Genomic DNA, 27617 nt, shown 5'->3' with positions numbered 1-27617 from the left:
GCTACTTGTTCTCATTGGCTTATGACCACATTCCTCCATCTTCAAAGCCAATAACATCAAGTACAGTTCTCAATTACATCACATCACTTGACCCTCTCTTTTGCTCATTTTTAAGTCTCTTGTGACTATTCTATACTGGCCCACCAAGATAATCTAGGACAGTTTCTCTAGTTTATGGCCCACTTTGCCATGTAACATAACATATTCACAATTCCAGGAATTAGGGTGCAGAAATCTTTTGGTTGTGCCACACTTAACATATGGCATACAAGGCCATCTATAACCTGGCTGCTATTTTGGCACACAATAAGCAACAAATTAATATTTCTTAAATAAAAGAACGTCATTCCTGCAACTAACTCATCTATGAATACAAAACAGATAAATTTAAGACTCAAAGAAAACCACATCAGTAAAAAATTCCTGACTTTATTCATTCAGGGTCTCTTAATCTAGGCACTATTGATATTTTATGCCAGATAATTATTTGTGGTAGAAGGCTGGTCCTATATATTGGAGGATATTTAGCAGCATCGTTGTCCTCTACCTATCAGATGTAATAGTACTCTACTACTCTTTTGACTATAAAAAATGTTTCAGTCATTACTGTTATGTCCCCTGAGGGACAAAATAGGTCCCAACTGAGAACCATTATTAAGCAAATATCTTTCCTCTTGTTCTGTTTTACATAAAAGTAAATATAAACTTTTCTAATTGAACTTGTATGGTCAGATTAGTTGAATACCATAAGTACAGGGAATCTTGAATAGGGCATGAGACTTTGTTGGGTTGTCCAGGTTAGTGGGATGCCTCAATAAATCCAAGAGTGATTTGGACAGTGAATAAAGAAGTATTTGCGAAGTTCCTTAAGGGAAAGTCCTCTTGGGAAAGAGGGGAAAAGATTTAATTTCCCTATATGGAGAATTTCCAATACTCTTGCAAGCAGTGGGGACAATCAAATCAACAGGTGAGCCCTTGATCTTGGGTTCGTCCCTATGTAACTTATTCCTGCAAAGGAAAGCCTGAGCGCCTACTTAAAATTAGGCCTAAGAGTCACCCCTAGAGAACCTTGGTTGTTGCTTAGATGTGGCTATTCACTCCAAACCAACACAGCAAGCGAACCCATTATATGACTCCCAAGGGTGTAAATCTCCCTGACAACAGAGGACAGAAATCCTGGGATGAGCTGGGACCTGGCATCAATGGATTGAGAAAACCTTCATGACCAAAAGGGGGGAAAAGAGAAATTAGAAAAAATAAAATGTCAGTGGCTGAGAGATTTCAGAGTAGAGAGGTTATCCTGGAATTTATTCTTACACATTATACAGATATCTCTTTTCAGTTTATGGTGTATTTGAGTGTCTAAAGGAAGGACCTGAAACTGTAGAGCTATGTCCCAGTAGCCTTGCTTCTTGAAGATGATTGTATATGATATAGCTTTTACAATATGACTGTGTGATTATGAAAACCTTGTGTCTGATTTCTTTTAAGTAGGGTATGAACAGATGAGTAAAAATATGGATTAAAAAAACCCAAATAATAGGGGGAACAGAGGTTAAAATAAATTGGTTAGTTGGAAATATTAGTGGTTAATGAGAGGGAGGTGTTAAGGGTATGGTATGTATGAGTTTTTCTTTTTATCTCTTTTCCTGGGGTGATGCAAATGTTCTAAAAAATGATTATGGTAATGAATACACAACTATGTGATGATATTGTGAGCCACTGATTGTACACCATGTATGGAATGTTTGTATGTTAAGAATGTTTGTATTTGTATGCTGTTTTATCAATAAAAATAATAATAAAAAAGCATACATAACCATATTTAATTCACACAAGTTTTTTCACTGTAGTTTCTTCTAGCTCAGGAGGGAAGAAATTAACTCTGGTTTAAGTTCAAAGAAATTTATAAAAACATCTGGATCATTTCTGTAACAAAAGCTTCCACATTTTTTATCTATTTCTTTTTAAAGTACTTTATTTCAAGCGGACAGTTTCAGATGACTTATTAATATGACTTTTACATACATTATGCACATGTGAGATATAAAACAAGACTAAAATTGGGCAGAACTGTTTTAAAGTCTGCCATAGATAACTTCACGTTGCTAGGGTTTATGTAATAATGAATAAAACTGGCTTAAAAGATATACTGAAATCCAAATTATTTATAACTTCAGCTAATAAATCCCTTTTCAGCAAAAGTGATATATTTTATTTGTGTACATATCACTCTATATAAGAGAATGAAATTTTTAAAAAATAAATGGACATATTCTTTATCATGTTTTCATTTAACTCTGAATTATGATAGCAAATCTCAGCTTTTGACACAATATATGTCTTCATTCATACCATACAGTTAGGCTGATATGATAAAGAAACAATTATTTTCAATGCACCACTTGAAAGAACACACTCTATAGCACTATTTTATGGAATCAAGAAATATCATAAAAGGGAAATAAACCTGCCAATCTTAGCATTAAAACAGCCTTAGCTTTTATGCCTCTGATTTTCAAACAATACTCTACTGCTTTTGTTTATTGTTTCTAATAAGCATAAGTCTTTCCCTTTTTAGACTGAGATTTTAAAATAATTTTTAACAATTATTCAGGTTATCTTATAAATTATATAAATGCTAAGTTTTAGGTAAAATATTCTCAGAAACACCAGGAATGGATATTAAAACGGATTGTTAGACTATCATAATCAAAGAGGCAGGATAATAAACAACAGTCTGGACTCCTAAAATAAACCCATGCAATATAGCACGTGATAAAGGTGGCATTTCAAAATTGTGGGGAGAAGTTTGGCGATTAGTTTTATAGAAAAGCACTAGCTATATACATAGAAAATAAAGCTGGCACTCCTTTTTACTCCTTTATCAAAAAAGTTCCAGATGGAGATTAAAGACTTGAACAAAATACAATTGTAAAATCAAAAAAGAAAAATTACATTGTTGAGAATGAGATAGGCAATTCCAAGCATGCCATAAAACTAGATGCCACAAAAGAAAATTAAGAAATTTTTGACAAAATTTCAACAAAAAAATTTACAGTCAAATTAGAAAAAAAAAATGCCTCAGTATAGAAAAGAAACAAAACAAGTTGAAGAAAATATGTTTGTAACAGACAAGAAATTAAGGGCTGATTTCCTTAATCTATAAAGAGCTTGTTCCAGTTTCCAGTTGCCATGAACAAACTACTGCAAACTAGGTGGCATAAAATAATCTTGTTTTTTGTTTTGTTTTGTTTTAATGCTCACGGATTCTACAGGTCAAGAATTCACAAAGACAGAGTGAGGATGGATTTTCTCTGTTCCACAATTTGGAGGCTTTATCTGGGAAGACTTGAAGGAATAAAATATTCAATAGCTTGGTCTGGGATCATCTGAAGGCTCACTCGCTCCTGTATCTGACAGTTGATACTGGCTGTTTTCTGGGACCTACTCTCTCATTATACATGTAAGGGCTTCGGCTTCATCGCAGCATGGTGGCATGGTTCCAAGAACAAGTGTCCCAGAGAACCAAGCAGAATGTATGTTATGATCTAGACTTGGAAGTCACAGCAAGCTTGACCAATTTCAAGGAGAGGGAATATAGACACAACCTCCTGATGGGAGGAGTTCCAAAAACCACATTTAAGAAGAACATGCGGAACAAGAGATATTATGGTCACTCTTGGAAAATAAAATCTACAGAACTCTTACTTTAAAAACCACCACCACACAGCAAAACAGTAGAAAATCCAATATTTCTAAGAGAAAAATAGAAAAAACAAAAAGATATGAGCAAGCCATTTCTCAGAGGACTATAAATGGGATACAAACATCTGAAAAATGCTCAGCCTCACTTGTAATCAGAGAAAGCACATTAGGCTTTCTACCTAATACACTGGCAAAAACAAGATTAATAATGGCCAAGTGTTGATCAGGGTCTGGGGATTACCCATGTATCACCAGTGGGTACATTTGGTATTATCTCACAGTATTTCAAAAGTACATATCCTTTGATCCAGCATATCTACTTGCAAGAATTTATGCCACAGACAAAACTGTAGAAGTTTTCAAGATATATAAAAAATGATTTTCACTAAAATACTGCTTATAATAAACAAAAAATGGGAACAATCGATGCAAATGTACTAAGAAATGATGATCACACATCTATGTGATGATATTAAGAATTACTGATTGCATATGTAGAATGGAATGATTTCTAAATGTTGTGTTAGTTAATTTTTTTTTAATTAATAAAAAAAATGGGAACAATCTAAACGTTGATAAAGAGTAAAAAGTTCTCAAATGATTTGGCCTCACAAACCTTTTATACTTAAAAAGTTATGGGGACTTCAACAAGTTTTTGTTCATATGGGTTAAATCTATCAATATTTACTAGATTAGAAGTTAAAACTGAAAACATTAAAGAATATTTAATAATTACAAATAGCAACAGATCTACTACATTAACAAAAATTTTTATGAAAAGTACATTTTCAAAACAAAAATAAACTTAATGAGCAGAATGAGACTGTTTCATATTTTTGCAAGTCTTATGTATAGCTTAAGAGAAGACAGCTAGATTCTCATATCTGTTTCAATCTATTGTGTTTTGGTTGAAGTAGATTAAGAAAATTCAGACTTTTACAGATATGAAGCTAGAAAATGGAGGAGTATTTTAATAGCCTTTGCAGAAACTGTGGATTCTCTTTGAAATTACACCAAAGCCTGTAAACGGTAATTTCTTAAAGGCTAGTTGCAATGAGAATATGAAACCATTATCAATGAACTTTTCATTCTCTGTTATATTAAACTCCATTGTGCTATCTTGCACTCTGAATAAATCTTTTTTCCATGCAGTTTTGTAACAATATGCAATGGTCAGTTGGAAAATACTGGTTCACTAAGTTATGCAGCTCTTCCAAATGTTGACACATTTGATATCAAAATATCAGATTTATTAATATCACTGCTGAAGAATGTAAGAAGTCTTAAAGTATTGGGAAGCTATGAAACTCATGGGTGATAGATACAGGTTTTTCAAAATTCTCAATTTTGCTTGAAAACTAACACTAGTAACAAATATTGCTAGTAATTTTCCTTGAACTGACAGACTCATTTGTTTATTTTTCAAAAATATCTGCCACATTTCATGTTCAAATGGTGCTGCATGAAAAAGGCAATTAACCCAGCTCACAATTCAATCACAAAAATTATTTTTCTCAAAACAAACACTGTCACAGAGAATATTTCCATTTCATCACAGAGGATACTAAAAAGATATGTACTCAAGAATGGCGAGCTAGTGAAATTAATCATTTGTACTATCTTCGTGGACATTCTTAAATGAAACTTGCTTAAAAAAGAAAAAAAGAGAATATATATGGTGGTGAAGAATACCATGAGTACTGGTACAGTTTGCTGCTACTGCCTTGACTGATGCTAGAAGTGCCAGCAGTTTTAATCCCTAGTGCTTTTGTACCACCACTCAAATGTCTCTAATGAAACAGGCAAATGATATATTAGTATTATCATGAAATAATATTTTTGAAAGGGTCTTGGCTATGGACCACAATTTTAGAATTGCTGTTCAAGAAAGGCCTAGAATAGAGATCCATTCAATGGACTGTTACCATATACTACAAGTAAAAGAAATGGTACAAATCTAAATTTATGTATATGGAAATATGCATATATAGCCTACTTTAAGAAAACTCAAGCAGCAAAGCAGAAATTTATGAAATACATATAGATCATATATGTTTATATTTATGAATAAAATGTTTGGAAGGATATATAACAATATTAGTTAAGGCTATCTTGAGGAAAGGGAATTTCACATCATATAATTATTTTGTGGCTTTTAAATTAACGTAGGTTACTTTTATTTAAAAAAATCTACTCTTCAAAATAAAAACTTTATGTATGAGAAGCCTTCTTAATTTTCCCTCTTTTAAATTATAGGTCCCTTATCAAAATATAATTAGCATTACTGACAAATTATTGAGAAAAAGAAAGAAATGCAGAAGGGAAAGCAGGAATTAAAAAAGGAAAAACTGCCCAAAAGACTGTCTGGCATATTACCCAAGATACTGAAAATAAGTTCTTCTAAATCAGCCCATATTCTCCATCTACAAACACAACGATTTTACTTACATTAAACCAATACTGTATTGCCAAAGTTTCCAACTGAACAGCAGCAAAGATACTGGCCATTCCTGACTAAGGTTTTTAGTAACAATTTAAATATATAAGGAAGTAGTAATAGACTGCCTGCATTGAAATCCTCAAGAACTGATGTCAGCAAGCTATTAATTTGAAATCTCAACTATACAGACTCAGCAATCATCACTTTATTTAGATCCAAAGGCATTTTTCAATAGAATTTCCTTTTCCAGTGTCTTTGATTACTAGTATGCAGCCTACTGTGAGGGATCTTAACCTCTGTGAACTGAAACCATTTTTTGATTAACATTTTAGCTCTATCACAGGAAGAACTGTTATCTCAGGAGGACGCTCAGTTCTAAATTTCTGTCTATATTACATCTCAGTTGGATTATTTCAATTCATTATTTCACTAACCTCTTGGATACTTGGAACTTTGTGGTATTTAAGAGCTGATTACCCATTGCAATAGTATATTTCTAAGATTTGGGGGAAGTTTATCACACTGATTTTGAGGGTCTCACTGTTATGAAAAGCTATGTTCAGTCTAAAAATATATATATATATTTTTATACAGCCAAACCAAGAAAAAGATGTGTATACCAGGATAAGCTTTTTCACGTTTTAGTTTCATCTGGAAATGAAGAGGACGTATTAACGACAGTACAACAGTTGAAGTTAGTGAAACTAGGAGAGAAGGCAGAATTTGAGCAAAACAGACAAAATAAGTAAAAATCATTTCATTTTAAGAATTTGGTTTAGTAATAAGCTAATGGCATTGAATAAATTTTAAGAACATGTATGTATCACAATACACCAGAAGATAGGTTCTGTGGGTAGAAATACGTATTAGTAGAAGAAAAACTGATTATATAGACAAATGCTTTGCAAATAGTGAGCATTCAAAAAAATGTATGGAATGAACACAAAAGAAAAATAGTTTATTTTGGAGATGCTACTTGGTTGCCAATGTGTGGAGGTAGCCTAAGGGTACATCAACTGAGGAATGGAAAGGGAAACTGTGGTGTACACATATAACGGACTACTGAGAGGCTGCGAGAAGGAATGAAGTTATGAGGCATGCAAATAGGTGAATGAACCTTGAAGACAGTATGTTGAATGAAATGTCAAAAACAAAAATACAAATACTATCATGCCTCACTCATATGGAATAATTAGAACATACAAACTCAGAAAATTGAAATTGAGAGCACAGGTTATCAGATTAAGGCCTACTGCAAAGGTTCCTAGACTGTAAGCTCTTACAGGTGACATATCTTCTGGAGTGTAACTGTTATTTTTAAATTCTGAGATGCTGAGTATCTGTGTATAACCTGGTCATTCCCTGGAACTTTGGGTATTTGTGTGACATTTGAGACTCAGAGTTAGAGCCCTAAAGCTATGAAAGTCAGTATTACCCCATACAGCAACTATTTTAAAAGCTGAAAAAATGATCAATCTTCCAACAGAGACATAAATGAAAGCTAATCTGGATAAAACTAAGGTAAATGAGACTAAAAGGTAAAAGATGATATGGTTTATATTTAAAACTTCGACTTCTGTGTGACACTAAAGAACGAGACATTTATTTGGTGCAAAATATATATTTTTGGTAGCACACCATCTAATTTAACTTGTATGATCAGTTTATCCGAACATCACAATTACCTATGAATCAGAATGAGGGCTTGTTGGTTTGTACAGATCAGTGTGATGCCCTGATACATGCCCACAGTAATTTGGATAGAGTATAAAAAAATATTTGCGAAGCCCACAGAGGGACTGGGGAGAAAGGCAGAAATATTAAACTCTACCTAGGGAATTCCTGAAGTTGGAGGAGCAACAAGCATCGGAGACAACCACTTCAACAGTCCGAGTCCTCAGTCTTGGGGTTCAAACCTATGGAACGTATTCCTGCAAAGAAGAAGCTAAGTCTACTTATAATTATGCCGGATCTAGTTTGCTAGCTGCCAGAACGCAATATACCAGAAAAAGAATGGCTTTTGCAAAGGGGAATTTAATAAGTTGCAAGTTTACAGTTTTTAGGCTATGGAAATGTCCCAATTAAGACTAGTCTATAGAAATGTCTGCTTTAAGCCATCCAGGGAAAGGATACCTTGGTTCAAGAAGGCCGATGTGGTTCAGAGTTTCTCTCTCACCTAGAAGGGTATATGGCGAACACGAAACATCTTCTAATTTCCTCTCCAGGCGTCTTGCCTCATGAAGCTCGCTGGGAGGTGTTTTCCTTCTTCATCTCCAAGGGTCTCTGTTTGGTGGACTCTGGTTCTCTCCTCCTCCTGTTGTGGTTCTGTAGCTCTCTCCTCAAAAAAGGAACTTTCTCTAAAATGTCTCCTCTTTTGTGCCAATACACAAAAGAGGAACAGTCAAAGGAGACATATACCCATTCCCATAGGGAGGAAGGAACACAGGGGTCACAGGACCCAAGCAATCTCAAAAGCATGCAGGGCAAAGTCCATTAGATTTCAAAGTCTGAGAGTCATTTATCTTCTGGGCTTTAGTAAGTGGCAGTCCCACCCTTTCCAAGGGCTATGCAGAGGCCCACCTCTCTCCCAATGCAACCTTGAGAGACACTGGAGATACGACTTTTTTTTTCTTGGCTCCAACCTCTCCAAGCATCGGGGCCACACCCGGGCTCTCTGCCATCTCTGGGGCACATGCCCAACCCCTCCATGTGGTGGCAGCCAGGCTCTCCCCAACCCCTAAGGAGTGTCCTGCACCTTCTCCAAGGCCTAAGGTGGCACCACTCCTCTACTGCAATAAGGTGGAAGGCCCATCCTGTACCTCTGAGCAAACTTACCCTCTCCACGTACTTGGGTGAGTCCACTTTCTAGCCCAAAGCTTCTTGCCTTCAGATCTCAGTCTCCATGGTTCTGCCTCTGAAAGTTATTTTACCTTCATAATTTACCTTCTGAGCCCCACAGTCCAGACTGGCAATGGCTCTGTTTATACAGGTCCCACAGCGCTGTTGTTGGTTTTCTATGCAGTAGCCTCAGTTCACACCCATCAGACATAAGGAGTTTCCACAAATCCCTCCTGGATCACTCCGTATCTAATCCTGGCTTTCTCTGAAATGGCTGACTGGTTCCACATTTGGTTAAATCCTTATGTGGGGCATCACTTTCTGAGGTCTTGCCTCCTGGAAGCCCAGAGTTTCCCAGAACATCAATTTCTGGTTTCTTTGTATCCAAGAGTTTAGTTCTTGGCTTATCTCTTTCCTGTCGCAGTTCACTGTAAGCTCTACTTTGCATGTTTAATTTGGAAATCTCTTCTGGCTAAATATCCAAGTTCATGGCTTTTAAAATCTGACTTTGAGCCAAAGTCACTAGTCAACTTTGCCAGATTATCTGCCATTTTAAAACAAGGACTGACTTCCTTCCAGTTTGTAATAACACATGCCTCATTTCTGCGGAAAGCTTCATCAGAGGTATCTTTAGAGTACACATTTCTAACAAGTCTCTTCAAAGCAATCTAGGCCTTCTCTATCAAACTCTTCACAACTCTTCCAGCATTCTCGTTGTCCATTTAAAAAGCCATCCCAACATATTTGGTATTTACAAACCGCAGCAGCACCCTACTCTTGGTATGAAAATCTGATCTAGTTTGCTAGGTGCTGGAATGCAGTATGCCAGAAACAGAATGGCTTTTTAAAAGGGGAATTTAATAAGTTACAAGTTTACAGTTTTTAGGCCATGGAATTATCCCAATTAAGGCTAGTCTATAGAAACGTCTGATCTAATGCATCCAGGGAAAGATACCTTGGTTCAAGAAGGTTGATGAGGTTCAGGGTTTCTCTCTCAGCTGGAAGGGCACATGGCAAACATGGTAAAGTTTTCTAGTTTCCTCTCCAGGCATCTTGTTTCATGAACCTTCTAGGGGATGTTTTCCTTCTTCATCTCCAAGGGTCACTGGCTGTGGACTCTGTGGTTCTCTCGTCCTTCTGTTATAGTTCTGCAGTTCTCTCCTCAAAAAAGGAACTCTCTCCGAAATGTCTCCTCTTTTAAGGATTCCAGTAAACTAATCAAGATCCATATAGAATAGGTAGAGACACATTTCCATCTAATCAAGTTTCATACCCACAATTGAGTCACATCTCCATGGAAATAACCTAATAAAGTTTCCAGCCTATAATACTGAATAGGGATTAGAAGAAACCATTGTTCCCACAAGATTGATCAGGATTAAAACATGGCTTTTCTACAGTACGTAAATCCTTTCAAACCAGCACAATGCTTAAGAGTCAACCCCAGAGACTCTCTTGTTGCTCAGATGTGGCCTCTCTAAGTCAAAGTGGCAGGTGAACTGACTGTTCTACTTCTCTACGTGGGACATGACTTCCAGGGGTGTAAATCTCCCTGACAACATGGGACATGATACCTGGGGATGAGCTGGGACCTAACATCATGGGATTGGGAAAGCCTTTTTGACCAAAAGGAGGAAGAGAGAAATAAAATAAAGTTTCGGTGGCTGAGAGATTTCAAACAGAATTAAAAGGTTATCCCAGAGATTATTCTTATGCAAAATATGAATATCCCTTTTTAGTCTATGATGTATTGGAGTGGCTAGTGGGCAGTACCTGAAATTGTTGGTTCCAGTCACCTTAATTCTTGAAGATGACTGTATAACTATATAGCTTTTACAATGTGACTGTGTGACTGTGAAAACCTAGTGGCTGACGCTCCCTTTATTTAGGGAGTAAATATAAGGACAAAATAAATAAATAATGGGGGGGGTAAGAGGTAAAAAAAAATTGGGTAGATTACAATACTATTGGTCAAAGAGAGGGAGGGGTAAGAGGTATGGGATATCTGGTCTTTTTCTCTTGTCTTTTTATTTCTTTTTCTAGAATGATACAAATGTTCTTAAAATTATCATGGTGATAATGTGCAACTATGTGATGATACTGTGAGCAATGATTGAATACTTTGGATGGACTGTATGGTACATGAAGATATCGCAATAAAAATATTTTTTAAAACAGAGGAAATGGTTGTACATCTGCAGCAGGTAAGATTATTTGACTAGGAATCAATCGAGAACTGCTTTTAAGAGAATGGTGGAGTGTGAGAGCTTGCACACATTGGTAATAAAGTGGGCCTTAAAATAATCATATTTGGCTGAAAATACATAGGTAACATGTAAGTGACAACATATAAATCAGAGTATATAACAATCAGAACATACACATATGGATGTAAATTATTTTAACAGTGAAATTGGGTTATTTTTGCAGAATGAGAGGGAAACATTTGTAATCCCAATTTTTCATGCTCTAATTTAATACTAAAGTTTAACAATTTCATTTTCTGGGAGGCAAAAAAGAAAGACTAATTTTATCAGTTATAATGGTTTTATTAGGAATCAACAAAAACATTATAGTGAACAATTAGGATCTATTGATTCCTTTTAACAAACCAGCTTTTGAATATGGTGATTTTTTCCTATTAACTATCTACAAAGTTTAATGATCACTATGAGTCAAAGGCTGAAGGAAAAAGATAAATAGTGCCTAGTTTGAAGGGGAGTATTGGATGGTAAGCCATAAAAAAAGTGTGAATTTTTTCATTATAATGATTAAACATTCAATTCTATGATTTTATAAATTTCACTCCATTAGTAGAATAAAAATATTCAATAATATCAGTAAGATAAATTTGACAATTAGTATAACAGACACTTTCAGAGGCCATCTATGGATACAGTTACGTGAGTATTCTATAAATATTTCACATTGTTGTTGACTAAAAAACCCTGAAAGATGGGATGATGTCATCCATCCTCATCAAAATAAAATTCAAAAAGTTTAGAAACTGAATAGGAATTAAATAAAACAATTTTTACTTTCAAGAGTAAAACTTTATCACAAAAGAATAACAATGTGAGGATAACAGCAATACATCACACACAATTCAAAGCTAAAGAAGTGTCCAGTTTTCTCCAATTTTATTTACATGAATTTCTTACATAAATATATGTATGTAATACCCTTTAACAGTTGTTACATGTTTGACTGCTCCTGTGTTACTTTTATCTCTAGAAAGGTATTTAGCTCTACACCAAACATCTGGAGTTTAAGAGGGAAGAGAAGAAAGGGAACTGCTAGCAGCTATTAAGGAGAATACCCCTTCAGATAAATAATTTCTAGGTAAAAAGAGGTTTTCTAAAGATTGACTGGTATTTTGGACAATTTTATATTTGAACCACTGGAAAACAGAGGGTTATGGGTTGCTCAGAATGATAACAGAAACTGATATTCATAGTAGGAGGTCAGGTCTAAGCAGTAATTTTTGGGAGGTATATGAGAAGGATGCAGTATCTGACACATGAACTCTGCCCTTTTCCAAGCCATTACTGAATAGACATCTGCTCCCAAGGGAACTCAGAGTGCTGGGATTTCAAGGAAGGACAACTGCCATGTTAAATTACGGAGGCAAACAAGGCCTAAGAGAGGTGCCCTGGATGATTAATGGAAGATAGTCCCTCATGGAACATGGTATACCATACTAACTTATTACTCTTGAAGACTATAAAGGTAAGAAAATAGTGAAGTTTCAAGTTTCCAGTTTTGAAGTCTGACTCACATAAACGTTTAGGAGCTCATGGCAAATTATAATACTTCAGTGTCTGTAAATGAAAAACAAAAAACATTCCCAGTGATTTCTCATTTTTTGGTCTATCCATTCACACTTAATCATATTAACAAATGTGGATTTCCTGAATAAAACTGACATTCCTTCATGAACTTATGTCAATAACATTAGAGGAAATAGTTATAGCTAATATGTACTGGGCTCCTAATATTTGCAAAATATTAATTGTGGGATTTACATTTATTATATAAACCCTCACCCTACAGCACTATTAATTCTGCCATTTCACCAATAAAGAAACTCATTCACCAATGAAGTTCAGCATTTGCTAATCATCCCAAATTAATAAAACTGTTAGTGTTGGAGCTGAGATTTGTATCCAGATGAGTTTGTTCTACTCGTGGCAAACCATGATGCCTCTCACTACCACACTACATTTGACTTCATATTTAAAGTCTTAAGTAAAAGATGACAAAATCAACTCTTCAAAAGGCCTCAAGCTAAAAGATGAGGCAAAAACCTTCAAATCAACCAATTTTTTTTTTTTTAACATGGGCAGGCACCAGGAACTGAACCCGGATCTCCAGCATGGCAGGCAAGAATTCTGCCACTGAGCCACCATTGCACCACCCCAAATTTTTAAATAATGGTTAGATTCTGTTCTTGCCTATTCTGTGCCATGTACATTTTTCACGTCCTGACATTGTACAGGGCTTTTGATAGACTGGAGAGCTCATAAGCAGGCTTCAACTATCACTGAATCCTATTTAATTTGCTTTTTTTTTATGGCTGCTTAAGGTGGAACCTGAAGCATCTGATTTGAGACACTTCTTTTCTAATAAATGTGCTTAGTGCTATAAATTTCACTATAAGTACCGCTTTAGCTGTATACTACAGATTTTGAATGTTAGGATTTTTTTTCTTTCACCTTTTTTATTCAGTGTAAAATATATTCAAATTCTCTTGTAATTCCTCTTTTAACTCATGGGTTAATTAACAAGTGTATTAGTTGAGTTTCCAAATATTGAGGGAAATTTTAAGTTATCATTTTGTTAATGCATTTCCATTTTAATTCCCTTGAGGTCAGACATGTGTATCTTGTCTGATATGAATCCTTTTAAATTAGAGTCATTTTTTATGGCCAAGAATACGGTTTATCTTGATAAATATTCCATGAATAAATGAAAATAAGGTATATTCTGCTGTTACTGGAGTACTCCATAACTGTCAACTGTCATTAATTGATATGGTCATCAAGAGTTCTATAATCGGTGATTTTTTTGGTCTACTTTTTCTATTAATTGAGAGGTTACTGAAATCCCTGACTATAACTACTGTGATTTTGTCTACTTCCTGTAATTCTATCAGTTTTTGCCTCATGGTTTTTGTGCTTTTATTAGGTGCTCAAATATTTAAGACTTATGTTCTCTGGATGAAGGGACCTCTTTATCATAAAATGAGCCTCTTCATTTGTGGTAATATTTTTTGCTCTCAAATTTACTTTGTTAGATATTAACATGGCCACTTCAGTCTTCATTTGATTAGTATTAGCATAGTAAATTTTTTGCCAGCCTTTTAGTTTTAACCTATATGCATCTTTAGCATTATTTGTATGTAGCATATCGCTGGGTCCTACTTTTGTATTCAATCTGACAATCCTTGCCTTTAAATTGTAATATTTGTATCATGTACATTTAATGTGATTATCAATATGGTACTCTACTCTGTGAATTGTGAGGTTTTCCATTTTGGCTTGTGACAATAGGAACTATTCCTAGTGCTATATGAGTTCCTTTTCCCTAACAATCCTTCTTTTTTTTTTAATTTTTAATTTTTCCCTAACAATTCTTTTGGAAGGTTTTTTCCCTGGGTAACTTCTCCACATGCATCTGATTATTACTATTCAGATGAAGATTCAAAGGGAGCCCTTTGAAGTTTTTCAGAATCTTTCTGTCCAGCTCTCTCTTCTCTGGTAACTCAAGCCACTGTGGCCTATTGGACTCCCAGCATCCTCTTCTCAATTCATAGAGACCCTCAGTTACCCTTCCCTATGTCACAGCCCAGAATTCTCTCTAGGCTGTAAGCTATGGCAATCAACAGGCTCATCATGTTTGTTTCTTGCTTCTCAGGGATCATTATCCTTCATTTTTTGATGTTTAATATCTTAAAATATGTTGTTTCATGTATTTTGTCGTTTCTCAGCTGTTTCAGGCAGAAGGGGAAATTTAATTCCTGTATTTCCATCACTGTTGTGAACAAAAGTCTGAGTTAACACTATTTATAGTCTCAAAACACAAATGCAATTACATTTCCTGCCTAGAAACTACATTACATGGGACACAGAAATGCTTTCCTCTTTAATCTCCCCTTTCTATTCCATCTTCAAATCTCTCTCATTTCCCCTCACACGCATTGAATTAGTATTCAGTATTGTCCCTAACACGGGCTTAATACATGTTTGCTGAACGGATATTTCAGTTTACAGGGTCAAAAGAAATAGGTAAATGTGAATCAAGCTAAGAGTGATTTTCCTAGTTTTAGGACAGAAAGGCAACGACAAGGAATCTTAGGAAAAACTGTAATGTGAAAAAACATATAATATTGACATATTGTGATTGTGAGATATAAGTTATTATATAGGAATCATTCCCAAATGAATTTAATAAAAAGGCAGCAAGAATGAATCTACACTTCTGTTACTTTGGGGCATTAGGCCTTCTGCCTCCCTTAGCCCACGGGCTCAATTTTACCATTTTTCTCTGCAGCCTTCATTTCATTTAGCTAGTAATATTGAACATCTGTTTCTGTATGACCAGTGGCTAGTGTTAAAAAGGGATTTGCTTCAAGGGCTTCAGTGTTCACTTACTACTCATGACATATAAGGCGGTCGGGTCAATTTAAGCTAAGTGAAGAAAAATTAGTCATGAGGGCATATACCACATAGTGCATGTATGAAAAGTCAGGGTATATTTAATTACTATGAGACAGAGCACTGGCATGGTCAAAAGATAGTGCTGAATTAATTTTTTAGGGACTTGTAAAAAATGCATACCCTTCTCCTCAATTTGTACCCAATCTCACGTGTTTATAAGCCCCTCCAAAAGTTTATCCACAGACTGAATCCAAGATTAGGAATTTCTCCATGCACACTAATCCTTAATACTTAGTTTTCCCTTCCCAATATTTTGAACTAATGTTTCTTCATCTAGAGTCTTTGGATGCCCCCCAAAACTAAATGTACAGCTGATATTTTTCCCAAGTCTTCATTCTACATTCTTCTAACTAGAAACTTGTTTTTAGGCACTTAAACAAGTTTGAGTGTTTTTTTGAGAATAGGTATAAATATATAGTACAAAGTTTTTAGCAATATTAATTACTTACACAAGTTAATACTGAATATTGCCATTCACTCATTTCAAAATATTGCTTTGCATATAGATTACAAAGTAAATATTGCAATAAAAATAAATTGTAGATTACATTACCAAAGCAACAAAAAGTTTGAAAACAAAACACTAAAATCCACATGTAACAACTTTACTGAATATTCAGGTTAACGGTTACAATCTTCAGGAGTGTTTTACTGTGATGTCTTTAGCATTAGAAATGTACTGAAAACTATCTAGAGGTATCTTAACATTGGTTACTTCAAAGGGAAAAGGGAAGGGCTTGCTGGTGGATTATACTGACTTTACATAATCAAGCCTATATACCTGACCATTAGAAGCAGGATACTTACTGCCAGAACTGAAAAGTGACAAAGTGAATTAGGAAAATTATGCACAAATTGTGCTGTTTCTACTTTCATGGTACCAACAAGCTTCAAGATGAGACAGGAGTAGTGAGTTATGGATCTTTGTTTGGCAAATGATTAAAAGTTTAGGGAAAGTTGGTGAGTCTAAGAAAAAAAAGAGAAAAGTACACGAACATATAGCTCTAAAGGAAAACCCAAGTAAGTTGAGAGTGATTCAACTGCAGATGAGGCATCTTGAAATTTAAATGTTTTTCTATTTCTCAATTTACAGGAATAAAATGACGTAATCAATTTTACAAAAATAAAACAAAACACTATTTGTTTTGCGGTACAGAGTAAATGTGGCTGTTTATCTGCTTTCAGAACTGGAAAATGTTAGAAGTTATGTGCTCTGACTTTCAGATGATTTTAGGTCCACAGCACAGCACTTTTGTTCCTCTGTGACTTAGTGCTATACATGGCAAAAGCAGCATAGGAAATAATTAATACTCACTTGAAGGCAATATGCTAGGTATCCTCAGGATTTATTACTTGTGGCATTAGGATTCAGATATGAGTTTACCAAACAAAATGTAACCCAGTCTAACATACAATCAATTTGCTTAGATATGCTGTAGCCTATCAAAGACTGCAAGGCAGTTTGCCAGTGTCACAAGCTACTCATATTTGGCTGTGTTCAAAGCCTAATCCAACTAGTGGTAATGAGAGGGAGGGATAAGATTTAGTATGTATGACTTTTTCTTGTCTTTTTATTTCTTCTTCTGGAGTGATGCAAATGTTCTAAAAAATTATCATGATGATGAATACACAACTATGTGATGATAATATGAGCCACTGATTGTATACTTTGGATGAACTGTATGATGTGTGAAGATATCGCAATAAAAATATTTTAAAAAATTGTTTGCCCCATGTAAGAACAATTTAAAGCAGAAAACTGATAGCCATATAAATATTTAAGCTTGTCAAAAGTTAAAGTTTTTATAACAAACAGGGAAAATTCACCTGCAGAGATCCCTCAGCAAATAGTAACCTAAAAGTAAAATACAATACATTCAAATGATAATATATTAAACATTTTATTTTCCGTAGTTCGTAGTATGACATAAATGTTTTCAATTCTAATCTACCATATAATACAGAAAATTCTGTGAAAAAATAACCGTTCATATTTAAGGACTAGATATAATATGACAGCTTTAAATTTTTCTTCTAAAATATATTAAAATATATTTCCACATTTGTACATTAATCTTTCGAAATAGATCAAATTTACTAAAAGTACAAATGATTTTTCAAACTATTAAAATGGTTCCCAAGATGACATTTCTGTTGAAAATAATAAACTGAATAGAAAACTTACTAAAGTGTGTAACAATAGCAACACAGGATAAAAAAAGTTAATTGTCAACGGATTGAGAGTAGATATAAACTTCCAAATCTGAAGAACAAGTAACAAATTTAGAAAACTACAGTGATATTTATTATTTAATAGAAATCTCCATAAACTTAAATGCATGAATAAATATTTCTTTGTTTATTACCTAACAAGTATTAGACTGTTAACTCCATTACCTCTATGGGGTAATGTTCATGGACACATTCCATAAAGAACAGTGTCTGGTATGTGAAGGGTGCTCAATAAATACGTAAAATACTGAATAAATACAGTAAATACTCAAATATTATTCTCAAAAGAATTAAAATTTTTGTGAATTATCATAAATGTTCTCCCTGAAACTGATACTCCCTATCACTGAGCATTCAACAAGGTCATTACTCTAGCTCTAGGTTATATTTGCTCAATGCTTTGCAAACTAAATTTAATTATAAAGTAAAGCAAACCTACACATTAATAAACAACATGTTTCCTATCCCACGTCAATCTCAAGGACAGGAAAATCTAAATATTTTCTGCAGATCTAGTTCCAATTCCCCTGACTTTGTGTGGCTGACCTGTGTTCTGGTCTGATCTATTTTTTCTCCCAAAACATTTAGTTCCTACACATTCTGAAGTTTGAGCAAAATAGTGTGGAGGATTCCTCAAAATATTTAGAAAAGCTATCAAAGTTTTAGAAACTATAATGAGGAGAGGTTGCATCAGAACAGCAGACAAAAAGGTCAGTTATAACCTTGTCTTTGTTATTACCTAGACCTGTCACTCTGAGCAAGAGGTAACTTCCCTGTACTTTCATTTTCTCATTTTTACCTGGTCACAAAACTGTTATGAGGGTAAAATAAGATGACTAAAATACTGCTTTGCAAAAGATAATGTTACATATGCAGCTGTACTTTTTATACTGGTAAATTAACAACTTCATTTTAAAATCTGCTCTACTGGATTTTCTTTTAAATAATAATTCATAAACATCCACCAGCAAATGCTTCCTCTTTCCTTAGAAATAACAATATAAGACACCGCTAGATAGTTTTCAATAAATCTCTAATGTTAAAGACATCACAGTAAAAGGATGCACAATTACTGGAAAAGAAACACATAATTTACACATGTAACCCTACAGAGACAGTGAAACTAATTTTCTTAAACTTGTTTAAATGAACAGTGCATTCATTATTAGATTTATTCAAGGACAAACTACATAACCTCAGCTTTAATCATAAACTGCTGTGGTGTCTTTAGCATATCCTTCAAGACTAAAGCACTGGAAACCATAGCAGGAATGACAATATAATCTCCAGATCAAACAACTACTGTGATGACTAACTCTATAAATTCAGCCACTAATGAAAAATAATAGTTGTTCCATAAACTGATACTATCTAGAATTAGGATAATAATGGTAAAATAATCAGCTCCCAAACAAAAAGTAGAACCATAAAACTGAATCCAGGAAATGTATTATTTCTAACACTATGTCTTACACTGCTTTTGAGAAATATTCCACTTACCTTGAAAATAAAGTTAGAATTAAAATAAACTATTATATGATATCATTGAAGATTATATATAGAATGAAAAACATATTTGGGTAGCATAATTTGCTAAGAATAGATCTACCAAATTAACGAAGTTAATAAAGAGTATACAAAACTGATGACTGAACAGAAACAGAATGCCTGCTGTTCACTTGAAAGTTCAGAATCTTGTGATGAAAAACGTTATTTATCACATTTTCCCTTTAACACCAATGATATACTCAACGTTAAAAAAAGTAAAAGTAAGGGTGGGGGAAGACAAAGATAAATGAAGAAAAGAAGCTTTTATATATTTTAGAATACCACATAGTCTCATTTCTAGGTAGAAATATCTCTGGAGGTATACTAACAATTGATTATTTAGACAGAACACTACGTATTAGAGAAGGAAATGAATGGTATAAGGAGTTAAAAAATCAAATAATTTTTTAGGTTACTGACACCAGAGATCCACTAAACCAACTCCCCCCACATTTCCCAGACAAGGGAATAATTCTAGAGGGACAAGATGATTGCTTGAGGTTATAATTAACGGCACAAACAGGACTAGAATTCAGGTTTTTTGAGTCTTGGATGTACTCCTTCCATGTACACTAGCTGCTAGGGAGACAATTTCTAGCATAAAATCCAAGTTAAGTGAATTAACTTAAATACAACATAAAAGAAGGCTGTCAGGGCAGCACTGTATCAGCTATCTGATAAGGGTGAAGTGGGATAATTCAAAGTAATGAATATCATGACCAGACTAGAATAAAAGCTAACACTTAAATAGTAATGACTAAGTAGCAAGTATTATTCTATGACCATTTTATAAATTAATTTTTTCTACTTATGATTCAGATGCTACTGTTGTTTTCATTTTACAAATGATGAAAGAAGGCACAATGAAGGTAGTTAAGTGGTGAGGTCATAAGATTAGAAAAGAGTCTAAGAAAAAAAGGGGAAAAAGTTTATTTTATATTATTTTTATACCTAAATTATATTCATGTGCCAAAATATGTATTTAATAATTCAAGATTATAAATAATTTTTAAAGGCAAGATATTTTAGATGTTTATTTTTTAATTTCTCTTTCTTATTGGACTTTTGAAGTGAGAATTAATGATTTTAAAACAATTTAGCAGTTAACTGAATGAATTTCAGCACATTTTTAAAGGTCTGTGATGCTTCTCACATAAACTTCATTGAGATTTATAAAATAATACGGAATGCAAGAAATTTCAGTAAGTTTCCTCAAAACAGAAGAATACGCATTACAGCTTAAATAGGGTTTGAGGGTCACATTTTTTCCTTTAGGTAAAAAAAAAAAAATAAACCCTCTTCTCTGCTAAGGCAAGTCACAATCATTTCAGATCATGAGGTAACTAGAACTTCCTACACTTACTGGTTCTACGCATAATTTCAGATTCAAAACTCAGATGCATTACATTAATTCTAGAACAAGGGGTGAGTAGATAAATGCATGGATAAACAAACATATAATAATGATATTGGATCTCCCTAATTTTCAAAAGTTACTTTCCTAACTTACCATCTTTTTCCTCTTATCCTGTTCTGTGGGTGGTTCTTCATCTTCTGTTACTTTTGGTTCCTCAAGATGAGACATCAACATGCAGCTAGAAGTAAAAAAACAAATTTTAAATAAATTTTTAGAATATCTATAATATACTAAAAGCAAGCCCTCAAAATCACTGAGAATAGTTACGCTTCTATGTATTAAAATAAGCAACAGAGAGATATAACCAGGTACTGTTTTTAACTAAGAAAAGATATCTCAATTTTAAGAGACCCACAGCAAAAAAAGAGAGAATTTTCCTTGGGTATTTAAGGTAGAAAATTTATTTACAGGCAACTTTTGAACCAAATATCACTTGATGAAGCAAAATGTATCCTTTCTTTTTAAAATACTTATGAACATTAAAAATAAATACTTCTTTCCCACTAATCTTCACATCTGTAAGATTAGTAATGTTTTATAATAGCAACGACAATAAACAATGACATCATTAAAAATCAATTATGTAAGAACCAACTTTATGCTCCAAGTGGCATTACAATGGCTATGCGGAACTTGCCCCTGATAGTACTTGTACCTGCAAGATCATTATAAATCATTTCGATTATCTGCACCAGTGTAGTAAAGATAATAGAAATACAGTTTCCTATTTCTCCCTGGAACAGTCGACACTGGTTCCAGGGAGAAATGAATATTGTCTAGGGAATCAAGTTAATGGAACAAACTCACTGTTTCCTAATTTAGAGTAGTAGAATTCAATAATTTGTAAGTCACAGGTTCCTATCCAAAATACTGTGGCACAGATTGGTTTCTCACGTTTTGTATTAAGTATAGGTGAAGGGCAATTCCTGACTCAGCTGCATGAATAATTTTAAGTCTGGGCTGAGGACAGGTGTGGCATGATACCAGAAACTTGATCAGGCTTGCTCTTCCAGTGCACTTAGGTGTCCTTTCCCCCAAACTCTATAACTAAAAATATAACTTGGAGATACTGGTTGGAGTAAAGAGTAAGAACCTTAGACTGGAAATCAAAGCTCTGAAAAACAGCAAGAGCTCAACCCCTAACTCACTGCATTGCTTGGCCTCTTGGAGCTGCAATGCTTTTTTGCATGATGTAAGTGACGTAAATAACTTTCTGCACAAAGTGAGAAAATTATGATATCATTATGTCAACCCATAGCTATTTAATAAGGTGAAATGTACCATGCAAACTTTCTCTCATTAATAACAAACTTTAGGTACAGAGGGTGAGGAGCAAGTTCCTTTTATTCTCAGCACTGGGTTAGTGGTGGGGAAGAAACAGCCAGGAAGGTTGTACCCGCAAGGCGCACCGGAACCACTCTTCTGTGCTGGCAGCCCATTATTACTTTTGGGTATGAAAAGCAGAGGACACCTCCTTGCCAAGAAAAAGTCTAGACCTCAAGGTGTATATTTTAAAACCACATGATAAGATGGGGTTTCTTCACAATAGCCATAAAGTACTGTTAGGGACTTGAATTATAATTGCAAAGACTGTGGATCACCAGGGAAGGGTTTCTCTTATAAAGGTAGTTTGCTTTATTTTGCATTCCAAAATGTGTTAACTTACTAGAATAGTTAAAAAAAAAAGTCTCTGTTCTGCTTTTCATAAAAGATTTATCATTTTAACACCAGAGAATTTCCAGGACATATATATATATATACATAACACCCCCAACCAAAACAATCCATAAAAAAAGAATACTTTATGCCTTTGGTTATCATATACCAATTATACCACTTTTCCCATTCTTACACACATGGTTATCCTTTATGAAGTATCACCTTCATCAATCCTTTAAAATTTCTCCTTCCATATGTCTCAAGCACTTCTCTTCTATGCTTAATAAATACCCTCAGAGTTTTATATCAAATGAGATACTATACAGCAGATCATACTGCACATTCTCAGAGGCTACTCTCAGTTTCCCCAGACCCTTTGCTCTCCTGCAGCTGATACTGCTCCACTGGTCCTCATCAACTCTTCCAGGCTGTGATCTTTCAGGACAGCAACTATACCTTGCTTAGCCACTGAAGCCATTTCCTCACATAGCAGTGTCTGACACAAACAAGGCTGAACAAAAAGTTGATTTAATTGTCAACGCTTCTTAATTATGCAGGTGAAGAAGACAGGGTTTTCTTCTTTTGCTACAACTCATTCTACATGAGAATACAGTAGGAATTCAACAGGACTGTAAAGATGAAGTTTCTTTGACTAAACTGTTTCAATAAACAGGAAGGGAAAGTTGGAGGCTGTTAGCTATGCAACAATTTGATTGTCTGGCACTGACTTATGTTCTATAGTCCCATGGATTTTAAATTCGTTGGACTCTATGTAATTAACAGAATTACACAACAGTAAGACTTATCAGAGAACTAGTTAACCCCTCTTAGAAATAAAGACTCAGGGAAGAAAACAGTGGTTATATGTTCCAGCTGTTCACACTAACCCTAGAATCTAGTCCTTTCTAATCTGGATCCCTGAATTGCTTCCCCGTCAGTTTTTCTTTACTTCCATCATCATCTTCTTCCAGACCAACACTTTTTCTTCATGGCTGGGTTTGGCATATTGAGTCGGAAGACCTTGGTTCTATTCTTGACTCTTCTACTAATGCGCTGGGTCACTACACTGTTTTAAGCATTGGTATCCTGACTTTTAAAATCATGAAACTGCACTAGATAATGTACAAACTATTTCCATCAACTTCCAGACTCTCATCCCTTCTAAATAAAAAGCATTATGTGTTCCACTTCCTACATCGTGACTCTAATCCCTTCCTAAAGACTGTGACCATGGTGCCTTTTCTTTGTCTGAATTTTTGCTAAATCAACTTGGAATTCTGCTGTGTGCTCTGCACAAAATATATAACTGCCTTTATTTATTACTAGTCTTTTCACTGAGTGCTATCGGCTCCCCTCATTTGAACTCCTATTTTCTCAAAATGTCACAACACATTTTATTTATATATGAATAATAAGGTTCAACTCATACATCTACTCTCCATCTTTTAAAAAAATATGATTTGCATGGATGAGTTTAGAAAGAGTAAAAAAAAAAGCAAACAAAAAAAAACAGGCTCAACATTTTATTAATGAGGAACCCAGGAGTATGGAATCATACAGCCTTGTTTTATCAATTTATGAGTGTGTCCCTTATTATTAACAGTAATAATAAGAGGAACGGTGTGGCTATTCTACTAACTACTAAAGTATATAATGATTCTTTTTTTGGGGGGGTGGGGAGGGCAGGGCAGTGTATGGTCCGTGAAATGTACCCAGGCCTCCTGCATGGCAGGCGAGCATTCTACCACTGAACCACCCATACATCCGTAATGAGTCATTTTTTAAAAAGAAAATTTCAAATTAATAGCTGAAAGTACCATCATCTTTATAACATGATTTTAACTATATTCACAAAAAGAACAATATTAAATATTCTCTTCTGGAACTAGTCAAGTACCATATGACCTCAAATATCTGAAAGGAAATGATAATGCTCCTATGAGACAAAGAGTAATTCATCCCTTTTCCCCCATTAACTTGCCTAAACAGCAGAGGAATTTTACAAGTTGAAAGCTAAAAAAAAGAATATGCTCAAAACGTTAAAAAAAAAAAATGAATGTATGTGCTAACATATACTTGGAATTAAAAACAAAATTTTAATGTCAGATCATAAAATAATGATTAAATCTAAAAAGCCCAATTCAGAATTATCATTTTAATAAAATAAAGCTGATCTCAGGATCAATCAATAAATATTATAAGCAAAATAAAGGGTGAAAATTTTTCTTTTTAAGATACAAAATTACAAAATGTTCATTCTCACTTCATATGACAATACTGAACAAAAAAAACATGCAGCAAGCATTTAATTATCCCCCAAGATCAAGAGAGATTAATTAAATAACCTACTTACTCTTTATAAGTTCCTGTTTCAGAATCTTCTGTCATGACATCATGTAGGCCCTCCACGGAAATGTTTATAATGCCACAGAATTTATCTTGGATAACACTACAGTAAAGAGGAGCAAAACAAGTGAACTGAAGTATTTCAACAGACAATTCTCTTCTTATTTTAATTACCCTCTTAAACATGAAGAGAAAAAACCCTGTTCTGAAATACAAAAGAGATTTTCAAAATACATTTCTTAAAGCAAATCTTGAACCTCTGTGTATAACATTAAAAAGAACTTTTTTCACCAGATTATTGGTGTGTTTAAATATTAGAGGAATGGATTAAAGAAGAGAGAGAGTTTTATGTTCTTTGATTTTTCGTAATATCTGAATAAAGACTTCAGATCCAGACTATATAAAGAACTCTGACAACTCAATAAGAAGATAAATAGTGCAATTTAGAAATAGGCAAAAGACTTGAACACTTTGCCAAAGAAGATGCACAGATGGCATATGAGTACATGAAAAGATTCTCAACATCATTACTCATTAGGAAATGAAAATTAAATTCACAAAGAGATTTTAATTAAAATTTAAAAAAATAAAAAGACTGACTATATTAGGTAATAGCAACGATGAGAAACAACTGGAATCTTTATACATAGCTGGCAAAAGGACAAAATGGTATTTTTTTTTAATCAAACGGTCTTTGACAGTTTTGATAAAGTTAAATACCTGACCACCATATAACCAAGTAATTCTAGTTCTAGTTATTTACCCAAGAGCATGAAAACAAGGGTCCTAAGACCTACAGCTTTATTCATAATTCCAAACTGCAAACAACCCAAATGTCAATCAACTAATGAATGGATAAATAAATTGTGGAATGCATGTACAATGGAAGAGTATTCGGTAATAAAAAACAACAAACTTACAGCTACAAGCAACAAGATGGATAAATCTCAACATTAAGATAACAAAAGAAGCCAGAAGCTATGTTGTATGATTTCACTTTATATGACTTTCTGGAAAAAAAAAAAAAAAGGTAAAATTATTGGAACAGAAATCAGAGTGGTGGTTGCTAGGAGCTGGGGCTTGCTAGAAAGGGAACCTTTTTTTTTTTTAACATGGGCAGGCACCAGGAGCGAACCTGGGTCCTCTGGCATGGCAAGTAAGCATTCTTGCCTGCTGAGCCACCGTGGACTGCCCTGGAAAGGGAACCTTTTTAGAGGTGATGTAATTGTTCTATATCTTAAGCACAGTGATGGTTACACAACTGTGTAAATTTGTCAAAGCAGTACACTAAAAAGGGTATGTTTTATTACATTATACATTCTGGCTTCTTTTGTTATCTTAATGTTGAGATTTATCCATGCTGTTGCTTGTAGCTGCAATTTTGTTGTTTTTTATTACTGAGTACTCTTCCATTGTACATGCATTCCACAATTTATTTATCCATTCATTAGTTGATTGACATTTGGGTTGTTTGCAGTTTGGAATTATGAATAAAGCTGTAGGTCTTAGGACCCTTGTTTTCATGCTCTTGGGTAAATAACTAGAACTAGAATTACTTGGTTATATGGTGGTCAGGTATTTAACTTTATCAAAACTGTCAAAGACAGTTTGATTAAAAAAAAATACCATTTTGTCCTTTTGCCAGCTATGTATGAGGATTCCAGTTGTTTCTCATCATTGCCATTACCTAATATTGTCAGTCTTTTTATATATATAAACTATACCTTAATAAATTAACTATTTTTGTGTATGCTGTATGGTGGGGGTCACATTTCATTCTTTTTCCATGTGAGTATCCCATTATTGTGGCACCATTTGTTGACTGTTTGCTTTTTCTCTCTTTTCTTTGCTTGTTTGCTTTGTTGGGAAGTACATGACCCAGAAATTGAATCTGGGTCTCCCGCATGGCAGGGGAGAAGTTTACCACTGAACTGCCCTTGCACTCCCTAATAAATTGACGTTTAAAAAAGTGAAAATATATATGCATTCAATGGTACACTATAATACCTGAGTTTAAAACTAATTGAACAGATCAGAATTCCTGCCTCTAGGGTACTTACAGTATCATTCCTGCAAAAGATGTAACAATGTTTCTCATGCTACAATTACATATGTAATTAATGAAAAATGTTTGGTAAAGTAATTTCCAGGATTAGCACAGTTTGAGTCATGTATCAGTCTTTGTAAGCTCAAGCTCTTTCATCTGTCCATTCAAGTGTGATACATTTAACACATCATATTTCTTTCACGTAAGAGCTAAAAAATCTCTGAAGAAACACATACACAATCTTTTTTAGTTTAGTGAGAAAAGCTGTAGAAACAGAATAGAAAATCAAGATTTTGCACTAAAAGCTCAGCCACTGTGGGATCCTACTCAAGTCAGTTCATTTCTCTAGGTCTCAGTTTCCTGAACTATAAAGTGAAGGTTGGACTCAGGGATAGCAGATACATGGATGGAAAACAACTACTTCCCTTTCCCAGTGCAAAGTAAGGTAGGGCAGGGCCTAAGATTTCTTTTTAATACAGTGACATTATTCCATCGCTATCAACAACCAATCTGAATTAGTTTGAAATGACAAAAGTCCTCTGGACTACACTTTCCAAGACCATCCACTGGGTCATTATTTCATTATCATTTAGGGCCAATGCACTCAGGGAACAGCTGCTTCTCTACTCACATCACTCCCAAGAATAAAACCCACATCTTCTA

General features: G+C 34.3%; 1 protein-coding gene across 3 annotated transcripts in view; it reads right to left on the bottom strand.

Moving 5' to 3' along the window:
- IPO11 (importin 11) overlaps positions 1-27617 on the bottom strand; it is a 337786-nt gene that overhangs the window by 15815 nt on the left and 294354 nt on the right. For all 3 annotated transcript variants that reach the window (XM_077117257.1, XM_077117258.1, XM_077117255.1), the window contains 2 exons: positions 24915-25010; positions 20996-21080 (listed from right to left, as the gene is read on the bottom strand). In XM_077117257.1, coding sequence (XP_076973372.1) covers positions 20996-21080; positions 24915-25010 — 181 coding nt within the window. The remainder of the gene's footprint in view (positions 1-20995; positions 21081-24914; positions 25011-27617) is intronic.

Source organism: Tamandua tetradactyla, chromosome 9, assembly GCF_023851605.1.
Source record: "Tamandua tetradactyla isolate mTamTet1 chromosome 9, mTamTet1.pri, whole genome shotgun sequence".
NCBI lineage: Eukaryota > Metazoa > Chordata > Mammalia > Pilosa > Myrmecophagidae > Tamandua > Tamandua tetradactyla.
This window is presented reverse-complemented; position numbering and strand designations above follow the sequence as displayed.